The sequence below is a fragment of the Apteryx mantelli genome, chromosome 4 (assembly GCF_036417845.1).
Source record: "Apteryx mantelli isolate bAptMan1 chromosome 4, bAptMan1.hap1, whole genome shotgun sequence".
Taxonomy (NCBI): domain Eukaryota; kingdom Metazoa; phylum Chordata; class Aves; order Apterygiformes; family Apterygidae; genus Apteryx; species Apteryx mantelli.
Window position 1 is genome coordinate 71,388,806 of NC_089981.1, and position 21,570 is coordinate 71,410,375.

The 21,570-nt window shown below is 36.5% G+C and overlaps 1 protein-coding gene across 1 annotated transcript in view; it reads right to left on the minus strand.

The window, feature by feature from the left end:
* TTC7B (tetratricopeptide repeat domain 7B) overlaps positions 1-21,570 on the minus strand; it is a 154,915-nt gene that overhangs the window by 20,694 nt on the left and 112,651 nt on the right. The window contains exons 20-21 of the mRNA XM_067295614.1: positions 21,188-21,328; positions 13,413-13,615 (exon numbers count right to left, since the gene is read on the minus strand). Of these exons, the coding sequence (XP_067151715.1) occupies positions 13,413-13,615; positions 21,188-21,328 (344 nt within the window). The remainder of the gene's footprint in view (positions 1-13,412; positions 13,616-21,187; positions 21,329-21,570) is intronic.

The window sequence follows — 21,570 nt, forward strand, 5'->3', positions numbered from 1 at the left end:
GGATCATTGTTTCTAGAGCTCTAGTTTTGCATTAAGGTAGGCCACTTTCGCCTTCATGAGCATAAGATAAAACACAGTTCTTAAGAACAAGTTGTTATAGCTTCCGGTCATTATAATTGAGTAGGTAACCTCTGGTCCCCTCAAGAGCAGTCTGTTGTCTTGGGAAACAGCATACATTAAACAAGCCAAGTCTCTCTGATAGATGTAAAATAAATACAGATAAAAAGGTAATCTCATCAATCAACTAGAAATGCACCTGAGAGCTGCAAGAGATTTATAGCAAAATACATGCATTGATAACTCCTGTGCAACTTTACAATAATATGTTATAATAAGAGACTTGGCTGAAGAATAAAATCTCAGATAACTGCATCTTACAACAATGTAGCCAACTATTTCACACACATTTATTAATGTCATGTCATGTCTTCAAAAAATATACATAGAATGTTTTGTCTCATTCAGATTGCTGTTGATGATAGCTTTTAGATATATTTCTCCAGTATGCAGAGTTATGCACTGCAAGAAAAAAAAGACAACATGATAGTTGACTTCATGTCACAAATTTTCCTTGTAGTTGATGCATTCTTACCTACAGAATTCTATAACAGAACTTTTCTCAGGAAAAAGAAAATATAATAATTTCATTTTCTTTTTGAAGTGAGTTGAGGATAGCTGCTCTCAGCTGCCCTTTTTATATCCTTTATATTGTCCCCCCAAATAAATGCTTTAAAAATATTTATTATGTGAAATTTAATTATAAATGATTAGTTGCCAGATGCTGCCCACAAGCAAAAGCCCTTAGAGACTACATATAGGCAAGAGAGCCATGCATACCAGGTGCCACACAGCTCTGAATGCTGTGCAAGTTCTCAGCTCCAGCTATGAAGTAACACTTCAATAATTCAATGAGCACAAAAATGCCCAGGGAAGCAAAACAATCATAATTAGCCCAGTGCAGAGTATGGTGGAGTGACCTATTTAAAAAGTGTTTTGCAAGCAATTCTCATATCAAAAGGCAATCACGCAGAGCAAAATAAAAGTTGTATCTTCCAGATCCATGCAAAAAAAGCACGAGCGAGTATTCATGAAAAGGGATATAACAGACCATGAAGAATACCAGGCTATAGCATACACTTAAACTCTTCCAGAGCTTCTATCATTTCTGTTTTATTCCTTACTCAAATAAAGAAAATTTTAATATTAAGAGCACATAGTAGCACTTTACTGACACAGGGCCGCCTGGCCATATCCTGAATTACTGGTCTAAGAGTGGCAATGTTTGTGTTCTGTTACGCTAGTCTTCCTTGCTAGCATTTTTCCCCACAAGTAAAATCTGGCTCCCTACCCCCCCACACTCCACCCTCTTTTCGGGGGTCAGTAACCCAGCAAAAGGCACAGAGGGAAGGGCAAAGATTATACTCAATATCTGAATATCAACAAATCCCAAAAAATGATTCTAAGGCCTTTGGAGGGTAAAATCCATAAGGAGGTGGAGATGATTTTTTTTTATTAGAAGTTTATTTCCTGTCACTTCTAAAATTCGTAAGTGAATTCTTGAGTTTGTATCTCTCAGCAAAACTGGACATACATAATCCTAGAAACATGCATGTCCCCTGATTTTTTTTTCTGGAAGGACTTCATTAGGAATTATTGTTTCTAACACCTAAAATACAGCCTTAAAAAGGTATATTTTTCATTATGCTGTGAACAGATGCTTTCAATAGCTTACTGGTAAAAGCATAACCTCTACTTAGTAATATGAACCAAGGAGGTACCTCCCATGTAAACAACTGTAAAAAGTCATTCACATTTTCTGTTCTTTAAATAATATTAGGCACACCTTTGTCTATAGAAGCCCCGATGTAGATCGTTATAGTATTCTTGAGTCTCCTGTGAGAAAGCCATCAGGAGAGAGCCAGAAGCCCAAAACTTTAATTTGTGGAGTTCTTGGTTTTGCCATTGACACTTTTCTATGGACATTCCCCATCCATATCACATGAACAGGCTGTACATGAGGAGGAGCTAATTCAAAACACAACTGGAAATACTCTGGAATCAACTGGCCATCCTTGCAGTTCTGTTGCATCTGCATCCCAATAGGGCTTAAAAACACATCATTAAAGCCTGAGTATTTAAACAAACAGCAATATCAAACATGTAAAAATGTCAGACTGGCAACAGCTGAGAAGGCATCTTTGACAACTAGCTATCACAGTAAGGCTCACTTTATTGAAATTCAGAGTGCTGCAGTGCCTCTAAGACAACCACCAACCGACAACAGGTAGGTTACATGGCAGATAGTTAGGCAGCACCTCACTTTTAAAGTGCAAAGACAGCAAGACATATCCAAAATATTACCAAGTCAGGTTTGTAGCAGACAATATACATATATACTATAATATATAATATTTGTGTTTATTAAACCAGTGGATACAGTTAAGAAAAATACTAATCTTTGCTCTTTCATGATTGCTCATGGGAAACTTGCTACATAAATGAGGCTGGAAGAATAAAATTTATGTTTCATAGATTTTACCAGGGGAAAAATAATAAAAAAATCTTCCTAATAAGGAAGGCTATAGCAAGATTTTGCCCACAAACAAGTGCTTCTATCATTTTGCCTAATAAAAGTCATTACCTCTATCTACAAACCTTGTCTTGGTTATGCCTCAGAATCGCAGAATAGTTGATGCTGGAAGGGACCTCTGGAGAGCGGGTAGTCTAACCCCCCCCAGCTCAAGCAGGGTCACCTAGAGCAGGCTGGTCAGGGCTGTGTCCAGTTGGGTTTTGAACATCTCCAAGGATGGAGACTCCACAACCTCCCTGGGCAACCTGCTCCAGTGCTCAATACACATCTTACGCATCTGAAATAATGTTAGCATTACACAACTGGTATGCAATTCTACTTCCTTTCCTCAACTCTTTACATGTCAACTATTTGAATTGACAATTTAGGGCAGGTAATCCATCCTCAGACAATTTGTACTAACATCTAATAAAAATAAAGCCCTGATCCAAACCGGACTCTTATGACCTTTGAATTTTATCCATCGAGATTTTGACACTTGGTTGATAGCTATCAAATAATGATATTTAATCCCTCTTTGCTGTATGTGAAATGAATTGATAGTCTACACTCAGCTGATGATAACAGAGCCCAATCCAGAGATATTATGCTATAAAATGTGAATCAAAGTTTGAGAGGAACAGTACTTTTACTGTGAAAACTGACAATGATTCTGAAAGTCTTCTAAGCTAAGTGAAGTAATTTTGGAATAATACTACACACTGTAGATTGACCTGCTGCCACAGCAAATTTTGACGAGATACCTGATGAGTGGAATTCTATCAGTTCAACACAATATGATCAAAACACTGGAATGATTTGTGATCTGCCAGACAAAGAGGAGTTATTCTAGCCAAAGCATCTCTTACTTCTGCAAGGGTCTACCACAAACTTTTTTTTTTTTTTTTTTTAATTGAAACTGAAATGATAAAATAGTTTCTGGCAAGCTGAGCCCAAATTGATAAACTCTGGAAAATATCTATCACACAGATAATGTGAAAACGCACAAAAACAGAGCCAGAGCTGAGTCTACCAGGTCACATCTCAACTTAAAAAAAGCTTTTCAGTTCAGATAGACACCTTCTTTGAATTAGAAATCTCACTTAAGAAGTTACAGAAAACTGCTTTAAACATTGCTACTAGATTTCCAATGAATACTACGCAGCCCAGAGGCTTGCATTCTCCATCTTACTTGAGTTTTATTCAGTGCATAACAGCATATGCTGCACAAAATTCAATTACCTTTACAACTTTTGATAGTACCAGGTGGTCTAAATTAAACAGCTAATTTAAGCTGAGCTGCAGCATTCCTCTTGCACTGGCTGTCAGCTGAGGACAGCACAGACATCCTTGAAGTTGAGACCTGTTCAAGAGTCCCTACAGAGCTCAGTCTCAGATGGTGGAAAACAGAGTGGAGGCATTTCCCTGCTGAAAGATCCATTCCAGCTTTGGCTGCTGTAAACCATTTGGAGTAAATATAGGGTAATATGAAAAGAAAGTTCCATTGTATTTTATGAAGCAAAACCTACATTTTTATCAGCCCTGAAATATAAGACTTTCAGGAGCACAGTTCTAGGGAGATCAGCACAGACAGTCCTGCCCGAGTAAACAGGAGTTCACAGCTTCGAGTTACGAACAAGTATGTACTGTAGATTCCCAAAGTAACTTTGTTTCAAAAAGAACAATTAAATTTTAGTTTAAACTGAAGTTTGTAACAATAACTGTTGTCAAATATTGCAAAAAGTAGATCTGCATTAAAAGAGCATAGTAAAACTCAGGTAGAGCATTCATCTAATTACTATATTTGAACTCAATAGCATTAAAAATAAAAGGAGGTAACAACTTCAAAACAAATGCAGAAAAACTAACTGTCCTGATGGTCCACCTTGATGGATGCTTTGTTACATTTTAAAAGCTAATGACTAGGCAAGTTGGCGTTATGTACTTTTTATTGCATTAAGCACTGATGCCTTTCTGTTGTAAGGCTCAGATAGGAAATAATATTTTCAAGGTCTTCAAGGCAGAAAAGAATATAGCCTGTGAGCGGCACAGGGCAGGTGAAGAGTTTAAAGTGTATGGAAACTGCCCTTGAGTCACTTTACTTCAACATGTATCTTCCAGTTCAAAAATGCATAATAGAATTGCCATCATATTTTCAACATGTAGAATGTGGCTACTTTAAAAACCAGGATCTGACAGTGGTCAAATCACAGTAAAACATCTTCATAAGCAGGAGTAAGATTTAGACCAAAAGTGTATTTTACTTTCTCTGTTTTTCCTGAAATAGTCTTGAAGTTTCTGAAGGGCAACATATTAAAAACTCACAATATTTTACTAACAAATCTAAGAAAACAAAATTACCATTATTTTTCCATTCTTCTTCAAGCACCACCTGCCTAAGAAGGCAGTTAAAAAGAGAGTCAAATGAACACTGAGATTTGTCATTGGCGCTGAGCTCTGTGGTTATCAGTTACAACACAAACTAAAGGAACCAGCATAATATGCTTAGAACAGGCCTAAACCAACAACTTTTACAGTGCAGTGACCTGACAATAAAATTCCTCAAGAAAATCAGTGGAAGTCCCAAAATGAGGTCTTTGTGAAAGGAAAAATAAATATTAGAGAATATCACCTTGTGGAGGGGAAAAAAAAACAGTTAGTTTGGGTGTTTAGTCTTTCTGTTCTTTAACTCCTCCTACCCCCTTTAAAAAGGGTCTGAACTCAAATTTCTGTCTTCTCTGCTTTTCCCTTCTTTCAGTAAGTACAACATTTTTGACAGGTTTCCTCTGCTCATAAGCAAACACTATCCACACGTACTGCCAGGCTTCTTTCTGGCAAAGTATTTTGGGGGCTAAAAAAAGATACAAGGGTGAATGTAGTGAAAAATAAATAACAGTATGTTTATAATTGAAAGGTAAAGGGCACACAATTAATTTAAAGAAATCTTAGGAGATCTGACTCAATTGTGTTTAATTACAGAAATCTTTAACAGATATCTAACAGATTAGGGAAGGTAATTCTTTAAGATAATTCTTTTCAAAAACTCATTTCTATACTAGTAACATTGGGTAAGTAATTTCATCCTCTCTGTTTTATTTTTCTGGTTTTAGAATCTAAGCTACTGATAGGATTAAGGGGCAAGTGCTATGATGAATTACTTGATGTTCGAAAAATACTGACATCTTCTAAGACTGTAAGTATTTACAGATGTTGGAAAAACTATTCCATATAAAAGCCGAGTTTAGCTAAGAGATTTTCAGCCTGAGAGAGAATACACAGATGTGTTCCTGAACAATGGGTGAAATTTCAGTGCCATTTCAGGCACTACTGAATGATGGCCCGTTTCATGACTTTTCATGACTTTTCTAACGTCATCAATAACGGCTACTTTTCACAATAGTGCTCTGACTGCCAGACTGTTTATTTTTTATTATTATTATTTTTTTTTTTTTAATTTTTTTTTTTTACAGAGGAGGAAAACAATGACAAAAGCAGGAAGGCAGCAGTAATGCAGAAATCTGGAGGTGATGATAAATGGGTAGGGAGAATGGAAAAAGTTGTTCAGAGAAATCCATTCTGGCCCAAATCAGACAGATGACAACCATACATCAAGTATATGTAACATCCAACTGAAGTGCAAATCATCATGTTTCAAACTAATCATTAAACACAAATTTAATTTTAAATTTCACTGGGTTTGGTAAAACATGATTTGAAATACTGAACACAAAGAAATTAGGTACTTTAAACCTTTAAAACACAATGTTGCATTTTTTTCTGAAAATACATTATACAGCCCTCAAAAACAAGTAAAGGACACTGCATTTGTTCAAAAGCATTGCTACTGCACTGTAGGGGGTACATTTAAATGATACTGCCATGTTACTGCTTCAGTCTTGACATCTTGCTACCAGTTGGGTCTAGCCAAATAGTAAGCTGGTATAAACCCCTGGCTTGGAGAAAATTGCAGTAATGACAAATGGTAAAAAGGACCTAGAACAAGGCAGATCTCAAAATGAAAAAGGCCTGACAGAATATAGTAAGTGAATGTATGGATAAAAATATTAACAGTATGAGGAATAATTTAGATGAACAAGCAACTAAAGAGAATTTTAATAACATTTCTCTTTGAAAGAACTAGTTACTGTTATTCAGTTGGCCAAATAACACACATTTTAGAAGAGACTGGAGTAGGAGTGAATATGGAACAAAAAACCACTGCCCCCTGCAGCTAGGTTTCTTTCAGAAAATCCAGATCTTTGGTAATTTAACAGTATAATCCAATCACTTCAATTTGCCAAGAAGTTTAGTTGAATTTAGGGAAAAAATAGGTAAGCAAACTGTCCTTTCTTCATGGATCAACTCCCCACCATTTGGTGTCATGTTCTCTTAGGCACTTCTCTGCTAATGCAAATATGCAAGAAAATCCCTCCTTCCAAACCCTCTTGTTTATCATTATCATTTCTTTAGTGAACAGAAAATTTTCACCACTCAGCTGCTCCAATTTTCATGCCATCACTAAGTCCTCCTGTTTTTTTCTTTTACTACATCTTTAAAAAAAAGGAATAAATCAGTGCAGAACTTAGAGGTAGCAGCAAAATTAATAATCCATTTGGTTTTATAGAAAATTGAAACTTTAGACAAATACAGTGTTTAAACAGATCTGAACAGTTAGTCAATAAAAGGTAACTACATTCACATAATAGATTAGACTTCTGCAAAGGGCATGTCTTCAGGGTCACATTAATGCAACATGGAACCTGCACTTGAGACAAATGCACAAGTCTTTATGCAGAAACTCCCAAGAACAGGACGCTCCGAGTAAGTCACAGTAGGAAGCATATCAGTTCTCAAGCCACAAGACTAAACTCGCTAGTCTTCATGCATTTCATCAGTAATTATTTAATGAGGTTGCTTTCGTGCTTTTAATCATTTGGTCTCACAGTAACAATCTTTTAACAAACAGATGATGGAGTAACTTCACAAACAGCCTCTCAGTTGAAATCTATGAGCAAACTTTTGAACACGCTCCAACAAGGTAGTTTAAACCATTGGCTAACCTGCACTGGAACAAAGCACAGGAGAAGCTCTTAGACTCAGGTCTGAGCTGGGAGATATCTCCCACCAGCAACTGCAATAACACACCTTTTGACACTGGCCTCAGCTGAAAGTGAGCCTCTTTCTTTCCTTTTCAGCACAATAATTAAATTAACCTGTTAAATTTTGCACTAGAAGGGAGCACAGAAGGAGTACTCAGAATCACAAGTGGTTCATAAGCAGTCAAAACAGCCTCTGATTTTCATTTGAGCTATGTGTAACACCGAGGTGGGGTCAGTGTGCAATAGCCCATCTGATGCAGGCTCATATTTGGCATGTTGAGAGGTACAGTATGAATGTCCTTGGGATCAAGGAGTTCAGCTGCGTAGATACGTTCTTTGACCCACATCATCATTACTACTTATGCTTGAGAAACAACTTACATAGTCTGATTTTGTACAGATAATTCCTGCGTACCTTCAGCCCTTCCAAAATCCCGAGCTCTACCTCCCCCTATAAAAGCTCTCTAAGTCTGCTCCCATAAGGCCTCTAGTTCCTCCTCACATTCAATATGCACCCCAGAAAAACCTCAGTATACACCTCTGCCCCATCAATATTGACTAGGCAACAGGCAACATGTATTGTGGCTGCTTCCTAACTACATGCCTTGATTAGCCAGCTGGCAGACCTACATGAAAAGATGAGGGTTCAGTTTTTCCTGCAGCTCCCTCCTTGGTAGAATGTGAATTGAAAGCGCTTTTCTCTATGCAATGATTCTCAGAAAATACACAAATACATTCCAAAATCTTCTTCCTCCTAGTTAGCTGAAAAGTTACTAAAAATTTAGGCAGGGGATATATAACAACATATAATCACATAAGTCTTTGTAGCCTCAAAACCTTCCTCTAAAGGCAGCACTATAAAATAATCAGTGTCAGATGAGTACTAGAAACTGGTGAACTGACTGCCAGGGCTTAAAGTAACACAATCAACTCAATTATCTGCAAGTGGTTTCTCTAGATGGTTTAGATTCAGATTTGATTCAGTGCCACTGATTTGGCTTTGCTCCTGAAGCACTCCAACCTGCATAAATTTGTGACCAGTTGAGCTCCCAAAGCAAGTGACTTGTTTTTGCATGGTGCAGAGCACAAGGTATTTAAGCCTTCAATACTTTAATTGGTTCTGGACTGAGCCAGCTGAAATTTCCTTGTAAATGGATTCTTTACCTTGGGGGTGCAATATAGTTGTACACAGATGAATTCAAATAGAACTAGCTCAGGTTTGGCACAGTCGAGGCTAAGCTACAGCCAACAAGCCCAGCCTGACACAAGCTGAGTCCTGCAGGAGTCACCCTGGAGGGTCTGCCCAGTGCTTCCTAGCAACTCTATTATTTGGAAGTTTCTGTTATATGTGGCAACCACAAACAATGAGTAGCTAACTGATCATAACTGGGAAACATCATCCAAAAAGGAAGTACTAGTGAAGTTCTGAAACGGCTGTTCCCAGCCTCCTGACACTCAACATCTCTGCAAATGACACGATGAAAACAGTTTGCCGACAGAAATTGATTAAATGATAGAGTAAAGGTCCCCCATAGAGGTAGATTTGGACTGTTTAAGAAGACAGCACTTCAATTATGCATTTTTGCATACCCAAATACATCATCACACATGGACGTAACAATTAAAATAAGACTAGTACAACCTTCTGAAAGTTGAGATATATGGAACTCCTTGGAGAAGAGTCTGAGCTGTCATATTTCCGATCCTTTGCCTGATCCACTGAAAATGCTGATAAGCTTCTTTGACATGAAAGTATGGCGTACTAACATATAATAACCCCTCTTAAAACACTGCTTTATGAAATAAAGAGTACAGTGCTACATAATAGAAAACTGTAACTCTGAAGACGACTTTCTGGCAACAAGTGACCAATATAGAGCACAGTTAAGCAGCCTACAAAGTCTCACTACTAAATGAAGATCCCAGTGCTTCTTTCAGTCTTGAAAAAGACACTACAAACAAATTGTAGGAAAACCTAGACATGTCACTGTCTATCACACATTACTTCGTCTGTCTTACTGCTTCCTATTTACTCATGTGGCGCACACAGACATTCACGGTTTCAGTTATGAAAGACTCAAATCTGTGATTCAGCCTTCAGATCAGCATATAAATACCCCTAGTACGCTGTGATGGTGTTATTTAATAATGTCTTTATAAATACAAAGTATATTTACTATTTCACATTTTGCAGTTGTTATACAAACTATAACTTGTATTTTATCACAGATTAAGTGGAGGACTTTGTATTTTGATTCATATTTACCTGAAAACTGAACAGGAGGATTCCACTCCAAAGCTTTCATTTTGCATGGTATAGAAAGGGTCCAATAAAAACATACTGCTAAGTTCTTCAATGCTTAGACCCATGGTTCTCATTCACCATCACCTTTACCCTTCACCAGGCACTTGCAGCACAGGTGTTGCCCTACAGTATTCTTCTTATCACTCAGTTACATTTGCACATTTCAGCCATACTAGTTGAATGATAAAAACTGTATTCTACTCCAGGAAAAGAAAAAGGCTCTTTAAAAAATAGCTGACAAAGTGTCTGGGCATAAACATAGGGAAAAAACATTATTTCATAAGGAATGGAAGCTGATTTCAGTGTTATAGAGCATCTACCTGTTCAAAACTCAAAAAATAATATTCCCATAGAAACTATATTCCCATGGAAAAATACAAACATTTCTAAATTTTACTTAACTGACTCCTTTATTCCCTTCTCAAGCCAGCACTCCAGCTGAATTTTTTTGTTAAAAAAAAAGACTCCATTTTAGTCACTAGATTCATGTCAACATTTTCATATAGCATAAATGGATTTTTTAAATGAAAAATGAAAACACTGAGAAAACTACTAGGCTATGGAGAGAGCATCCTATGCCAATTAATAAGAGTTGAACTAAACACTCATAGTTTACATTTCCTAATTAATGTATTTAGTTTTTTCTACCTTCATTAAACTAGCTTGCTCACTAACTCTTATTCTACTCCACATAGAATCCCACTCTATTCTTAGACACTTGTTTCTAATTCACTGACACTATTTTATTTTTACAGGCAATTTGACTGGTTTTATTTTATGAGATGGTCTTGCCATTTTTACCAATTCAAGATGTTTTATATTTATGCATTTAAAAGTAAAACCTCTTCAATATTTCAGAGCTGACCAATGTTATCACAATCATGTCAACTCTCAGAATTCAAACTTCACAAAAAGGTTATCCCAAAATTTTTCAAAAATGCGCACATTTCAGGAACACTACCAATGGACATCATAAACTGTAACTCATAAGCCAAGCAAAGATGACAGAAATATCTATGTGTAACAAACTAGTAAATGGCTTCATTTATGGCACGCATCTTGATCAGTGCTGAGAATCTATAGATATCAATTGTTCTGAGGCTGCAACTGAGATGGTCCAGTTCCTCTTGGGCATGTTGGAAGGGATGGAGAAGTCTGAAAGCATCAAAGCCCTTTATTCCCCACTCTGGAAGGATCAAAGTTTGAATTAATCTAGCCAGGATTAGAATATTTTGCTGTAGGAAATTACTATATTCCAGAAATGAGATTATGTTAGTTAAAGCATTCTTTTATCAATTTATGGCACAACTTTCTCAGTAGACCCTATTCAGGAGTAAGTACTAAACAAAGTTTTGGACAAAAAGTTGCACTGAAATAAATTTAACCCATATAGTAAAGCTTCAAAGTTTTATTTCTTTCTTTTTCTTTTCTTTTTTTTTTGTAACCAGAGTGATGTGTTATCACTGAAAAGATGGATTATAAAAAGAGAAATTTTGCTCATTCCCAATAAGCCATTCTTGTTCATACTAATGTGAACAAAGAAATATTTTATTTGGTTGTTGCTCTTCTCTACTCTAGCCAACTATACATAATATCTGAGTCCTAAAATCCAGATTTATGAAGTGCTAGCATCAGTAAATTTTAACATCAGATTCAATTAAATGTCAGATGTCACTCATTCTAAAATTTGACCAAAACAAAAAACCCTTCAAAACTATTTCAAATTTAGCTATTTCAAGTATTTTACCTGAATAGGTAGATATGCTAGATGCTACAACTTTCTGGGCCAACCTTAGATCTCATCTTTTCCTCTTTTGTTCATTTTACACAAAGCTATTATATTCTATACTTGATATTTGCCAAAATAACAAAGTTCACCAAAACTTATTAAATAAACCTAAGCTCTAAAGTAATTGATATGTTGAAATAGTAGCATTTTATATTACTTTCTAAGCATTATTAGAAAGCCATATCAAATAATTTTAAAATATCAAATTAATCACGGAAAAAAGGTTATTTTTTCACAGAACTATGGTTCATAAATTGATAGGCAGCTCGGCGCTGTGAAGACAAAGATCACAAGTTAATGTTTCAGCTGCTGCTACAGAGTTTGATACCTCCATGGTGCTGTTACTATAACATACCTGTCTCTGAGAACACGTTTTTATAATAAATAGGTAAATAGAAGAAAACAGTGCTGAAATGTACAGACATTCATACACACACATGAGAGTGTGAACACTGTTTTCACTGAAATGCACAGGTTTAGGTCTACTGCCTGCTTTCTTCAGAAAAAAGGAACCTCCGAGCATTTGTCAATAGGCTCAAATATCTTGAAAAGTTGAAAAGGCGAAACACAAAAAACCTTCCCTGTGCTGTCTTCCTAGCTGATCTTTTGTCTCATATGTTCCCCTTAGGGATGCACAAGAAATCTCCCTGAATAATTCATAAACACCTAGGCAGAAACTACCTTATCCTTCTGAACAAAAAGGATGGGTATGAGAAGCTGATTGCAGCTGTTCTGCTGTGCTCTATCTGGAAAAAAAGAAAATTGGATCAAAAAAAAAAAAAGTGATTTTCCTAACACAGTAAGGAGAGGAAAAAAATTATCAGTACAGTAATAATAAAAAAACCTAGTGAAACAGTTGACCTATGATGATCTATTACATTAAATTTTGTAGGAAACTGGTAAAGGTGCTGCACAGGTTTTAATAACAACTATTTAAGAATGGATTTTTTTTTCTTTTTTTATATATATTATATATATATATTTTATATATATATATATACACACACACACACACATATATATATATATGGAAACATCCAATGTTTCTACGCATATATTTTGTGATTCCTGTCCTACTTACCTGCCAACATTTTCCTCTACAAATTCATGACACAAACAACAAATTTTGATGAAGAAACATATACTTGTAATAGTTCAAAGTGAAAGGCAGTGGCAACCATTGCTGGAGTAACCAAAATTCAGCAGGTCAGGAACTAAAGTCCTAGTTTTCAGATTTTTTTTTTTTTTTTGAGAGTTGGGGGCAGAGGGAGACATCTTTGTACTTAATGCTACATACTGCTTTGAGGGAAAGACTGATTCCCTATTTTTCCTAAAATCCAAGAAATCACATATGATGAAGGTAATCAATGTAAAGAATTCATCCTTCAGTCTAGAATTAGGCACCAGAGTAATTGCTCTTTCCTCTACAATATCTAACTTCTCTCCTACCATATGCTTCAGATCTTTCTCATACTGCCACAATCACAGAAGACACTGAAAAGATGATTGTTTTCGAAGCTATTTTGCTAAGAATAGCTTAGATCCAAATCATGTAAGCTATGGGATATCCACATGAAGTTCTTCAAGATTTCACAATATAACAACATAGGTGGAGACAAAAACACTTATTTACATGAACTCAAGACTTACCAGCCTCTGCATGCTTTTCACATGGGTAGGACTAATAGATAAGGCCTCTTCATACCAGCGTTTGGCTTCATCGATATTTCCACGAAGTTCAGCCACCTGACCTCTCATGTAGAGAACATTGTGCGACATTGGGAAGAGATTAGCTGCTTCCTGGGTACACGCTGTGGCCTCAGCTGGCTTCCCAATTCCTATGTAGACTTCAGCTGCAGAAGGAAGGAGTGAGGATCAAAGAATTTTTTTATGCTTCATCATATCATGAATATATATTATAACAGATGTTGTATTTGTATATATTGTTTCATTTCAAGCAAAAGCATTTTGCAGCTTACAAGAAACTACTATATTATTTATTTGTAATGAATTACTCTAAAGTAAGTTACTTTTCTAAATATAATAGGAGTTTACCCTCTACAACAGCTGTTCTAAACAGCAGAAAATTCTGAAATAGTTTTTTTGTTATTGATGTTAAAGGTAGTTTGGGATTTTTTTAAGCCTGTGTGTATATATATCCCAGTATTATTTAGGTGGGGGGGGAAAAAAAAAGCAATACAAAACAGCACATGGAGATCCTTAAGGTAGGTAAGAGAAGGGAGCTAATTAAGGGTTTTTCTGAATCTTGTGTGTCAACAATTACTGAAAAAGTAGTAATTGCTCTTGCTACCATCCTTACACATGGCAAGCCTGAATCAGAGTTTCTTATATCTGAGGGGAAAAAAAATTTTTTTTCAAAGAAAAATAATGTATTTCATGAGAAAAAAAGTTTCCCAGTTAAGTTAGCAGAATGTGTGAATTTTGACATTCTGATTTGACAAAATTTATTCATATTTCCAAGCATTTTTGTCTAAGATATCCTCCAGAAACTTTCTAAGAACATTTCACTCTGTAGCTTTATAAAAGCTATTTTTAACATAAAGCACTCTTGATGAAAACAACTGGGTAGCCTGACACACAACTGTCTAAATCAGATTGATTACAGAAAAAAAAAAGTTCATTCACTCACTAAGGGAATAACAACTACCAATAGAAGTATTTGCCTTCAATAGCTCTCTTCAGGCACTCTTCAACACTGCATGTATCAATGCTTTGTTGGATTAAGAAAATCTGTTGCTGAAAGAGTGGGAGAGGAAAGGAATGGAATGGAGAAATGCAAGAAAAAGGATATTAAAGGTTCTGGGTTGGGGCATCTTTCTTTCAAATTGGTATAGTCCCCCAAAAAAGTGAGCCTCAAACTGTGAAACTGCATTCTATTATATCACGTTGTACGTGAGAAATCTGTATTATAGAGTAAGATTTAAGTCAAAGTGTTTTATCAAAAGGGCCAAGTGATCCAGCTCTGTTCAAGTTATTTTTTTCCCACCATTTAATAAAGCCCGCCAACCTTGCCTTCAAGGCCATCACATCAGGATATCACACTACAGAGTGGATCATGGATTAAGCCTAAAATTCTGAATAGTGATTAGCATCTTAGTGCCTTTAAAGAAGTTTTCTGCTAAGATAACTGTATCAAATATTTAATAGTTAGCATCACTAACTAGTCCACTTTTGTACAGCAGCATGTAAATCTTAATTTGGTGACACTGGTCAATTATTAAAATGCCTAATAATTTTCATCTTAATTTGTAACGATGACCATCAGAAAAACTGGACTTTCAGTAACAGTTGGAAAGTAAGCACAATTTAAAGGTCCTACTCAGTTTCTAGTTTCTTACTGCTTTCCTTAGAGTAATTGGCATAATTATTTTCTTTCTCCTGTGATCTGATCCTACTGATTGGAAAATAGATGTTTTTACCACAAGAGCGTGCTTTCAGGTCCTCAGCCAGCTTGGTGACAGAACTCACTCTACCGAGCATAAACAGTACGTCCATGTGGACATATGGATTAATGCAGTTTATTTTTAGAAAACCAATAAACTGCTTTTTGAAGAAAACACACCTTAGGCTATTCCAGCAATGACTTAGCTATGTATTTTCCTTATTACATGGGAAAGTTTAAGATATTTTTATACCCAAAGTACAAAAATCATTTGGAATTTGTTTCTCAAAAAAGGGGATACATCTGGATTCCTACCCTGTAAATTAACTACATGAAATGTTGCCTCAAAAAGGATATTAGGAAAAAACAAATAACATACAAGGAAAAGTAGAGGGGAGTGCCTAAGCAAAGAAAGATTAAAGATCAGAAAGGACAAAATGAGATTTCCCAAAAGTGAAGACAAATACAGTAATATTATTTGGGGGGGGGGGGCGAGGGGAGGGAAGGACTTCAGACAGATAAATAATGGGAAAAGAAAGTGAGGTTGCTACTGATATGAGAATGGGGCAATATTGACATTGGCTCCAAAATCAATGAAGTACTTTCCTGTAGTTTTCTATAAGGAAGGGAGGGAGTGTAGGGAGAAATGCATAAAGAAACAGGAATGTAGAAAGATAAGGTGGAAACAAAACTCAAAGGTCTGAACAGCCTCCTCCTCACCCTCCAGAAAGAACACACATGGGAAACTGCAGATCCAGCAACACTTTTTTTTTTTTTTTTTTTTTTTTAAAGGAGATCCTCGCCTAGTCAGAGATGGTACTATGTAAGTGAGGAATAGCAAACCTGGAAGATAATGAAGGGATACATTTTTGAAGTCAAAACCTAAATCTGGAGAATTTAAATAGCTTTTCTAGGATTTACCTTTTACTATCTGTTGGTAGCATCTAAAGAACAAGTTATGGCTACAACCTGATAGCTGGACATACAGAATAAAATGTGGACTGTGCTAAGACTGCACTACGTGGTCAACATTACTAGGTGAGAAACAAGATTTCTAGTGAGTATAAAATACACTATGTTATTTTAGTGCTAACAATTTCAGCTTTTTTGGTTTTTTTTTTTCCTATCTGTTCCCTAGTATCATCAGACTTGATGCATTTTTTAATACACAGTCACAAGCTGCTGATGAAAAGACAGTTAGGAAAACTATCATTCACACAACTCATGACTGATGATTAAAGTAAAGTAAAGATTATTAAACTCATGATTAAAGTAAAACAAACAAAAATCGCCTACTGAACGTCATCCTAAAAAGACCTTGATGTATTTATGAGACATATGGTTCATGCTTTTCAATTTGTAATGCAAGGTAGAAGGAAGAAGTAGTGGATGGCAATATATACTCAACAACCTAACATATTAGACGGTGAAAGCTATTAGGTAAAAGCTATCATTATTAGCAAATAACAAGTAGAAATGAATCACCTACTTAAGTCATTTTTTATCTGCTACCACTATAATTCTAAACTGGAAGGTGAGCACAGATTGGCTGAGTTAACGGACTGCAGTAGAAATTCTCTGTTCCTTGAGGGGAAGCAAGTATGGTAGCAATGGCTTGTCACGTGAGCCAACAGGGGGAACAGTGTTGCTTACAAAGGTAGTCTTATTTTACCTTAACAGATATTAAATCTTGCTGTCCTGCTTATTAACTGTAAAAAAGAAATTTGACAGTTTTTAAAAGATCTTCCTAAAAGTAGTAAATTTAAACAAAATAATTCTGTTATTTATAAGGGTATTATAAACAGAGTTATTTTAAAAAAAATTCCTCCTTTTCTCTGCCAGAACTTATACTACCTCTAACAGACTGTACTGTGGGTTTTTTCTATAAATTCCAGAGAAGTTTGGAAAAACTATGAAAGAACAAAATAGAAGGTTGAATTTCTGCCTAGCTGCTAAGAAAACTTTCTGAAACTGAAGGACAACTGTTCATTCTGAGAGAATTTCATCTGATGTCTACAAGGCAAAGGACATGCCTTAGAACACAGAGCAGTACTAGATCTGACTAAACTAGAAATGACTTCAAAGCAAAAACAAAAAAGCATGGCAATTTCAAACAAATCAATTGTGGAAGACTAACAAATGCCACCAGAGTTTTAGGAATTTCTCAGAAGAGAAACAGTTTGAAGAGAAATGAAGTGCCAAGTCTGATGTGCTCTTCTCAATGCCTCCACCTAGAGAATGCCTTCCAGGTCAAGCTCTTCCAACATTTATGCTTACATTTTATTGAGAAATCAATGCACTTTCCAGTAAAGCTACAGAACAGCATTGGGTTCAGTCCTAATGTATTTCTCAAAGAACCACCACAACAGACCATCTAGAGATAGCTGTTTTTATTGGTGAGATACTGGAGAACATCTGAATTACAAAAGTAGAGTTTTTTTCATATTTAAAATAAGCCTGAATTTCCACCATTACTCTCTACACCCAGAAATGAAGGCCTGAAAGTTATGATGTTCAAAATCAACTTTTTTTTTTAAAAGACTGAATGCATTGCTCATTTATAGTTCCACCACTGAGGATAGCTAGAACAACAGTGCATATCCACAAGGAAAAGCATTCATTCATTCTCTTTCTCTCACTCTCTCATGTATGTTATGTATTACAGTTTGGGTAAAAATAATCTACTAAATTTAGTGTGTATTAAAACTTATTCACATAATTTTGCTGTGTCTCCATAATACAGGAGAAATAATTCTCAATTTTTACATTTTAAGAGCTATTTAAATCATGTTAAAGTTTTCTTTTTTTTTTCCTCCCCAGAAAAGAAGGAAAATGCAACCCAATTGTATGGAGAGTCAGTTAGACATGGCATGATGTTCAAAAAAGAAGCAATTTCCCAACGGTAAATCTTCACTTTTATTTAAAGAACATGTGCTATAAGTTAGGTGTTAAGTAATTTTATGGCTGTTCTCTAGGCAAGTAACCTATATATAGTGATGAAGACACCTTTAAAAAAACCCTGCTTTTTATTGTGCTTCTTGTTCCAAGTTTTATTCACAGAACAGAACCACAGAACAGTTGAGGTTGGTAGGGACCTCTGGAGATCATCTAGTCCAACCCCTCTGCTCAAGCAGAGTCATCTACGGCACATTGCCCAGGATCGTGTACAGACGGCTTTTGAATATCTCCAGAGATGGAGACGCCACAACCTCTCTGGGCAACCTGTCCAGTGTTCAGTCACCCTCACAGTAAAGAAGTTTTTCCTTAGATTCAGATGGATCTTCCTGTGTTTCAGTTTGTGCCCGTTGCCTCTTGTCCTATTGCTGGGCACCACTGAAGAGAGTCTGGCCCCGTTCTCCTTACACCCTCCCTTAGATACTTATACTCATTGACAAGATTCTCCCCCTTCAAGTCTTCTTTTCTCCAGGCTAAACAGGCCAAGCTCTCTCAGCCTTTCCTCATAAGAGAGATGCTCCAGTCCCCTAATCATCTTTGTAGCCCTTCGCTGGACTTGCTCCAGTAGTGCCACATCCCTCTTGTACTGGGGAGCCCAGAACTGGACACAGTACTCCAGATGTGGCCTCACCAGGGCTGAGTAGAGAGGGAGGATCACCTCCCTCGACCTGCTGGCAACACTCTTCCTAATGCACCCCAGGATACCACTTAGCCACAAGGGCACATTGCTGGCTTATGGTCAACTTGTTGTCCACCAGGACTCCCAAGTCCTTCTCTGCAGGGCTGCTCTCCAGCAGGTCAGCACCCAGCCTGTCCTGGTGCATGGGGTTATTCCTCCCTAGACGCAGGACTCTGCACTTCCCCTTACAGAACTTCATGAGGTTCCTCTCTGCCCATCTCTCCAGTCTGTCGAGGTCCCTCTGAGTGGCAGCGCAGCCCTCAGCCACTCCTCCCAGTTTTGTATCATCACCAGACTTGCTGAGGATGCACTCTGTCCCTTCATCCAGGTCACTAATGAATAAGTTGAACAGGATTGGACCTAGTGTTGATCCCTGGGGGACACCGCTAGCTACAGACCTCCAACTAGACTTTGTTCCACTGATCACAACAACCCTCTGAGCTCTGCCATTCAGTCAGTTCTCAATCTACCTCACCATCTGCTTGGTGCTCCAACACTTCACAAAAAAAGATACAACAGATAGCTCAGTAGGATTTACTAGATGATTCGTATCTTGAAGAATTTTAACATATGGTTACCATTTATATTAAAGATTATAGCAAAAGTATAATGACTCCACACCGCACAGTGAATATAATGAAAAAATACTTATAACACTGAATAAATGTTTATGTCTAAGAGTAGACCAAAGTTGTGTAATTAAGAAATCACTCAACAATTATTCCTTTCTGATGTAAATATTATTAAGAACAAATGCAGTGCGTACATTTTAAACTAAGAATACAGTGGATCATCATTTTCTGATTAAAATTCTGTGCAGAAGCCACTTCGGATTCTCAGTTTGAGGCTGGAAGCAGCATAATACCAAATTCACTCAAGATCACTCAACACTTAGAACAGCGCTGGGTGTTTCACAGTAATGAAGGTGGAAGGAAGAGAACCGAACAGCTCATTATCAGAGCTGCAATGGACAGGTAGCTCAACAGGAAAATGCTAAACTTTTTTTCTGTTACATTTGCAGAGTTGTTTATTTTCAACAATAAATCTTTTCTAGTTGCAGCAACTCTATCCAATAATCTTACAAACATCTTTTTTTATCCACTGGAATTAAGTCATCTAAATTTAGGAATAGTAAGATGCTAAAGGTACTTCAGAGACTAAATTCTTTAAAGATATGGGACACAGTGTTGCTTTGTTCTACAGAAGATATGACTCAACCAATAACAGCTGCATTATAAAACTACGGCCTCATCTGATATAAAACATGTTACACACTTGAGCAACTCTAATGTGCTTTCCATTCCCTGACTTGCCTCAGTGCCACTATATGTATCTCTCCCTTATATTAGTAAAAACACATCAAGAAACACCCTCCAAAATACAGAAACGAGAATAAACAAAAATATTTTAAGTGTCAATTATAAACACTGAAATAGTCACCCAATTAGGAAAAATACAGAGATGAGTAATAGGTACAAATTATTTCCTCTTTTGCAGTCATAACAGTTTGCACAAATGGCTAAAAACCAGCACTTGACTGGGCCATTCCAGAGGCCTGGCAGAGATTTTGGGCCCACTCTGTTTTTTCCTCTGCTACAAATCTCCTTTAGTTTCCAAAGCAGCATTCCTGGAAGGGACAGAAGCAAACATCCAGTTTTTGAGAACAAGGAATCACGCAAACTGGGTGCACAGTACCACCTCCAACAGGTACCTTTCCACTCCAGTCAGTACTACCAAATAATAGCAGCAGCTTTAGCTATTGTTTTTCCACAAGAGAAATATTTGTATACAATAGAAATACAGGAAGAAGACATCACGAACATGTATTCTCTTTTTGTAAATAAAATGCAGTCTCTTTCAGTCTGTATAAACAAATAATATATTTATCCCTATTTTTTTTGGTTATGGAAGAAATTAATTGACGCTTTTTGTACAGCAGACTGTCATATGCTTTATCTCAAGGTCTAACATTTATTTAGCAGTTAAGGTTTAATGTCAACATTTTAAAGAGGGAGGAAAAAATGTAATTATTATTTCACAAGAACAAACACAATATGTTCTTAATATAAGTAATGAATTCCATAATATTTAAGTCTGATCTGATGACAAGAAAATGCAACCCCTTTGGACCAAAATAAAATAAATAGCAAACTCCATTAACATCAACTGACATTTTGCTAAATTAAAAAAAGTTTACTCGTCTGAAAACGTAGAAAAATGATAAATTTTGAGTGCATCTTAAGATGCTCAGGTTTGATCTGATGAGCGATAACAGATTCTGAAAGAAACACACAGACTTTTGCAAGTCCTTAGGCTAGCAAGTTAGAGGAGGGACACTGAGAACGGAAAAAAGGGGAAGAAGAAGAAAGGATTTTACTTTCACAGTACCTGCATGAAGCCAAATTTGAGCCAGAGTCATCCAAGGATGCAGAGGACCTTGTTTGGGGGCACTGCTTTGCAAAGATGAAGCAACCTCAGACAATGCTTGCTCCACTCTGGAAGCTGCTATTGATGTTGCGTGGACTGAACCTGTAGAAGTAATAAAAAATTACTGTCAGAGAAAGAATATATGCCATACACACTGCATGAAACATTTGATCTTAACCCTTTTCATAAGAGTTTATACCTAAAACTCCTCTAAATTTAATTTAAAATGTATTATTTTGGAGAATCTTTTGAAATCCCTGTTATGAAAGCTTTTATACTGGTCTGAAAGATTGCATATTAAAACACATTAACAAACATTGGTAACTGTACCTGACACCTTTTTG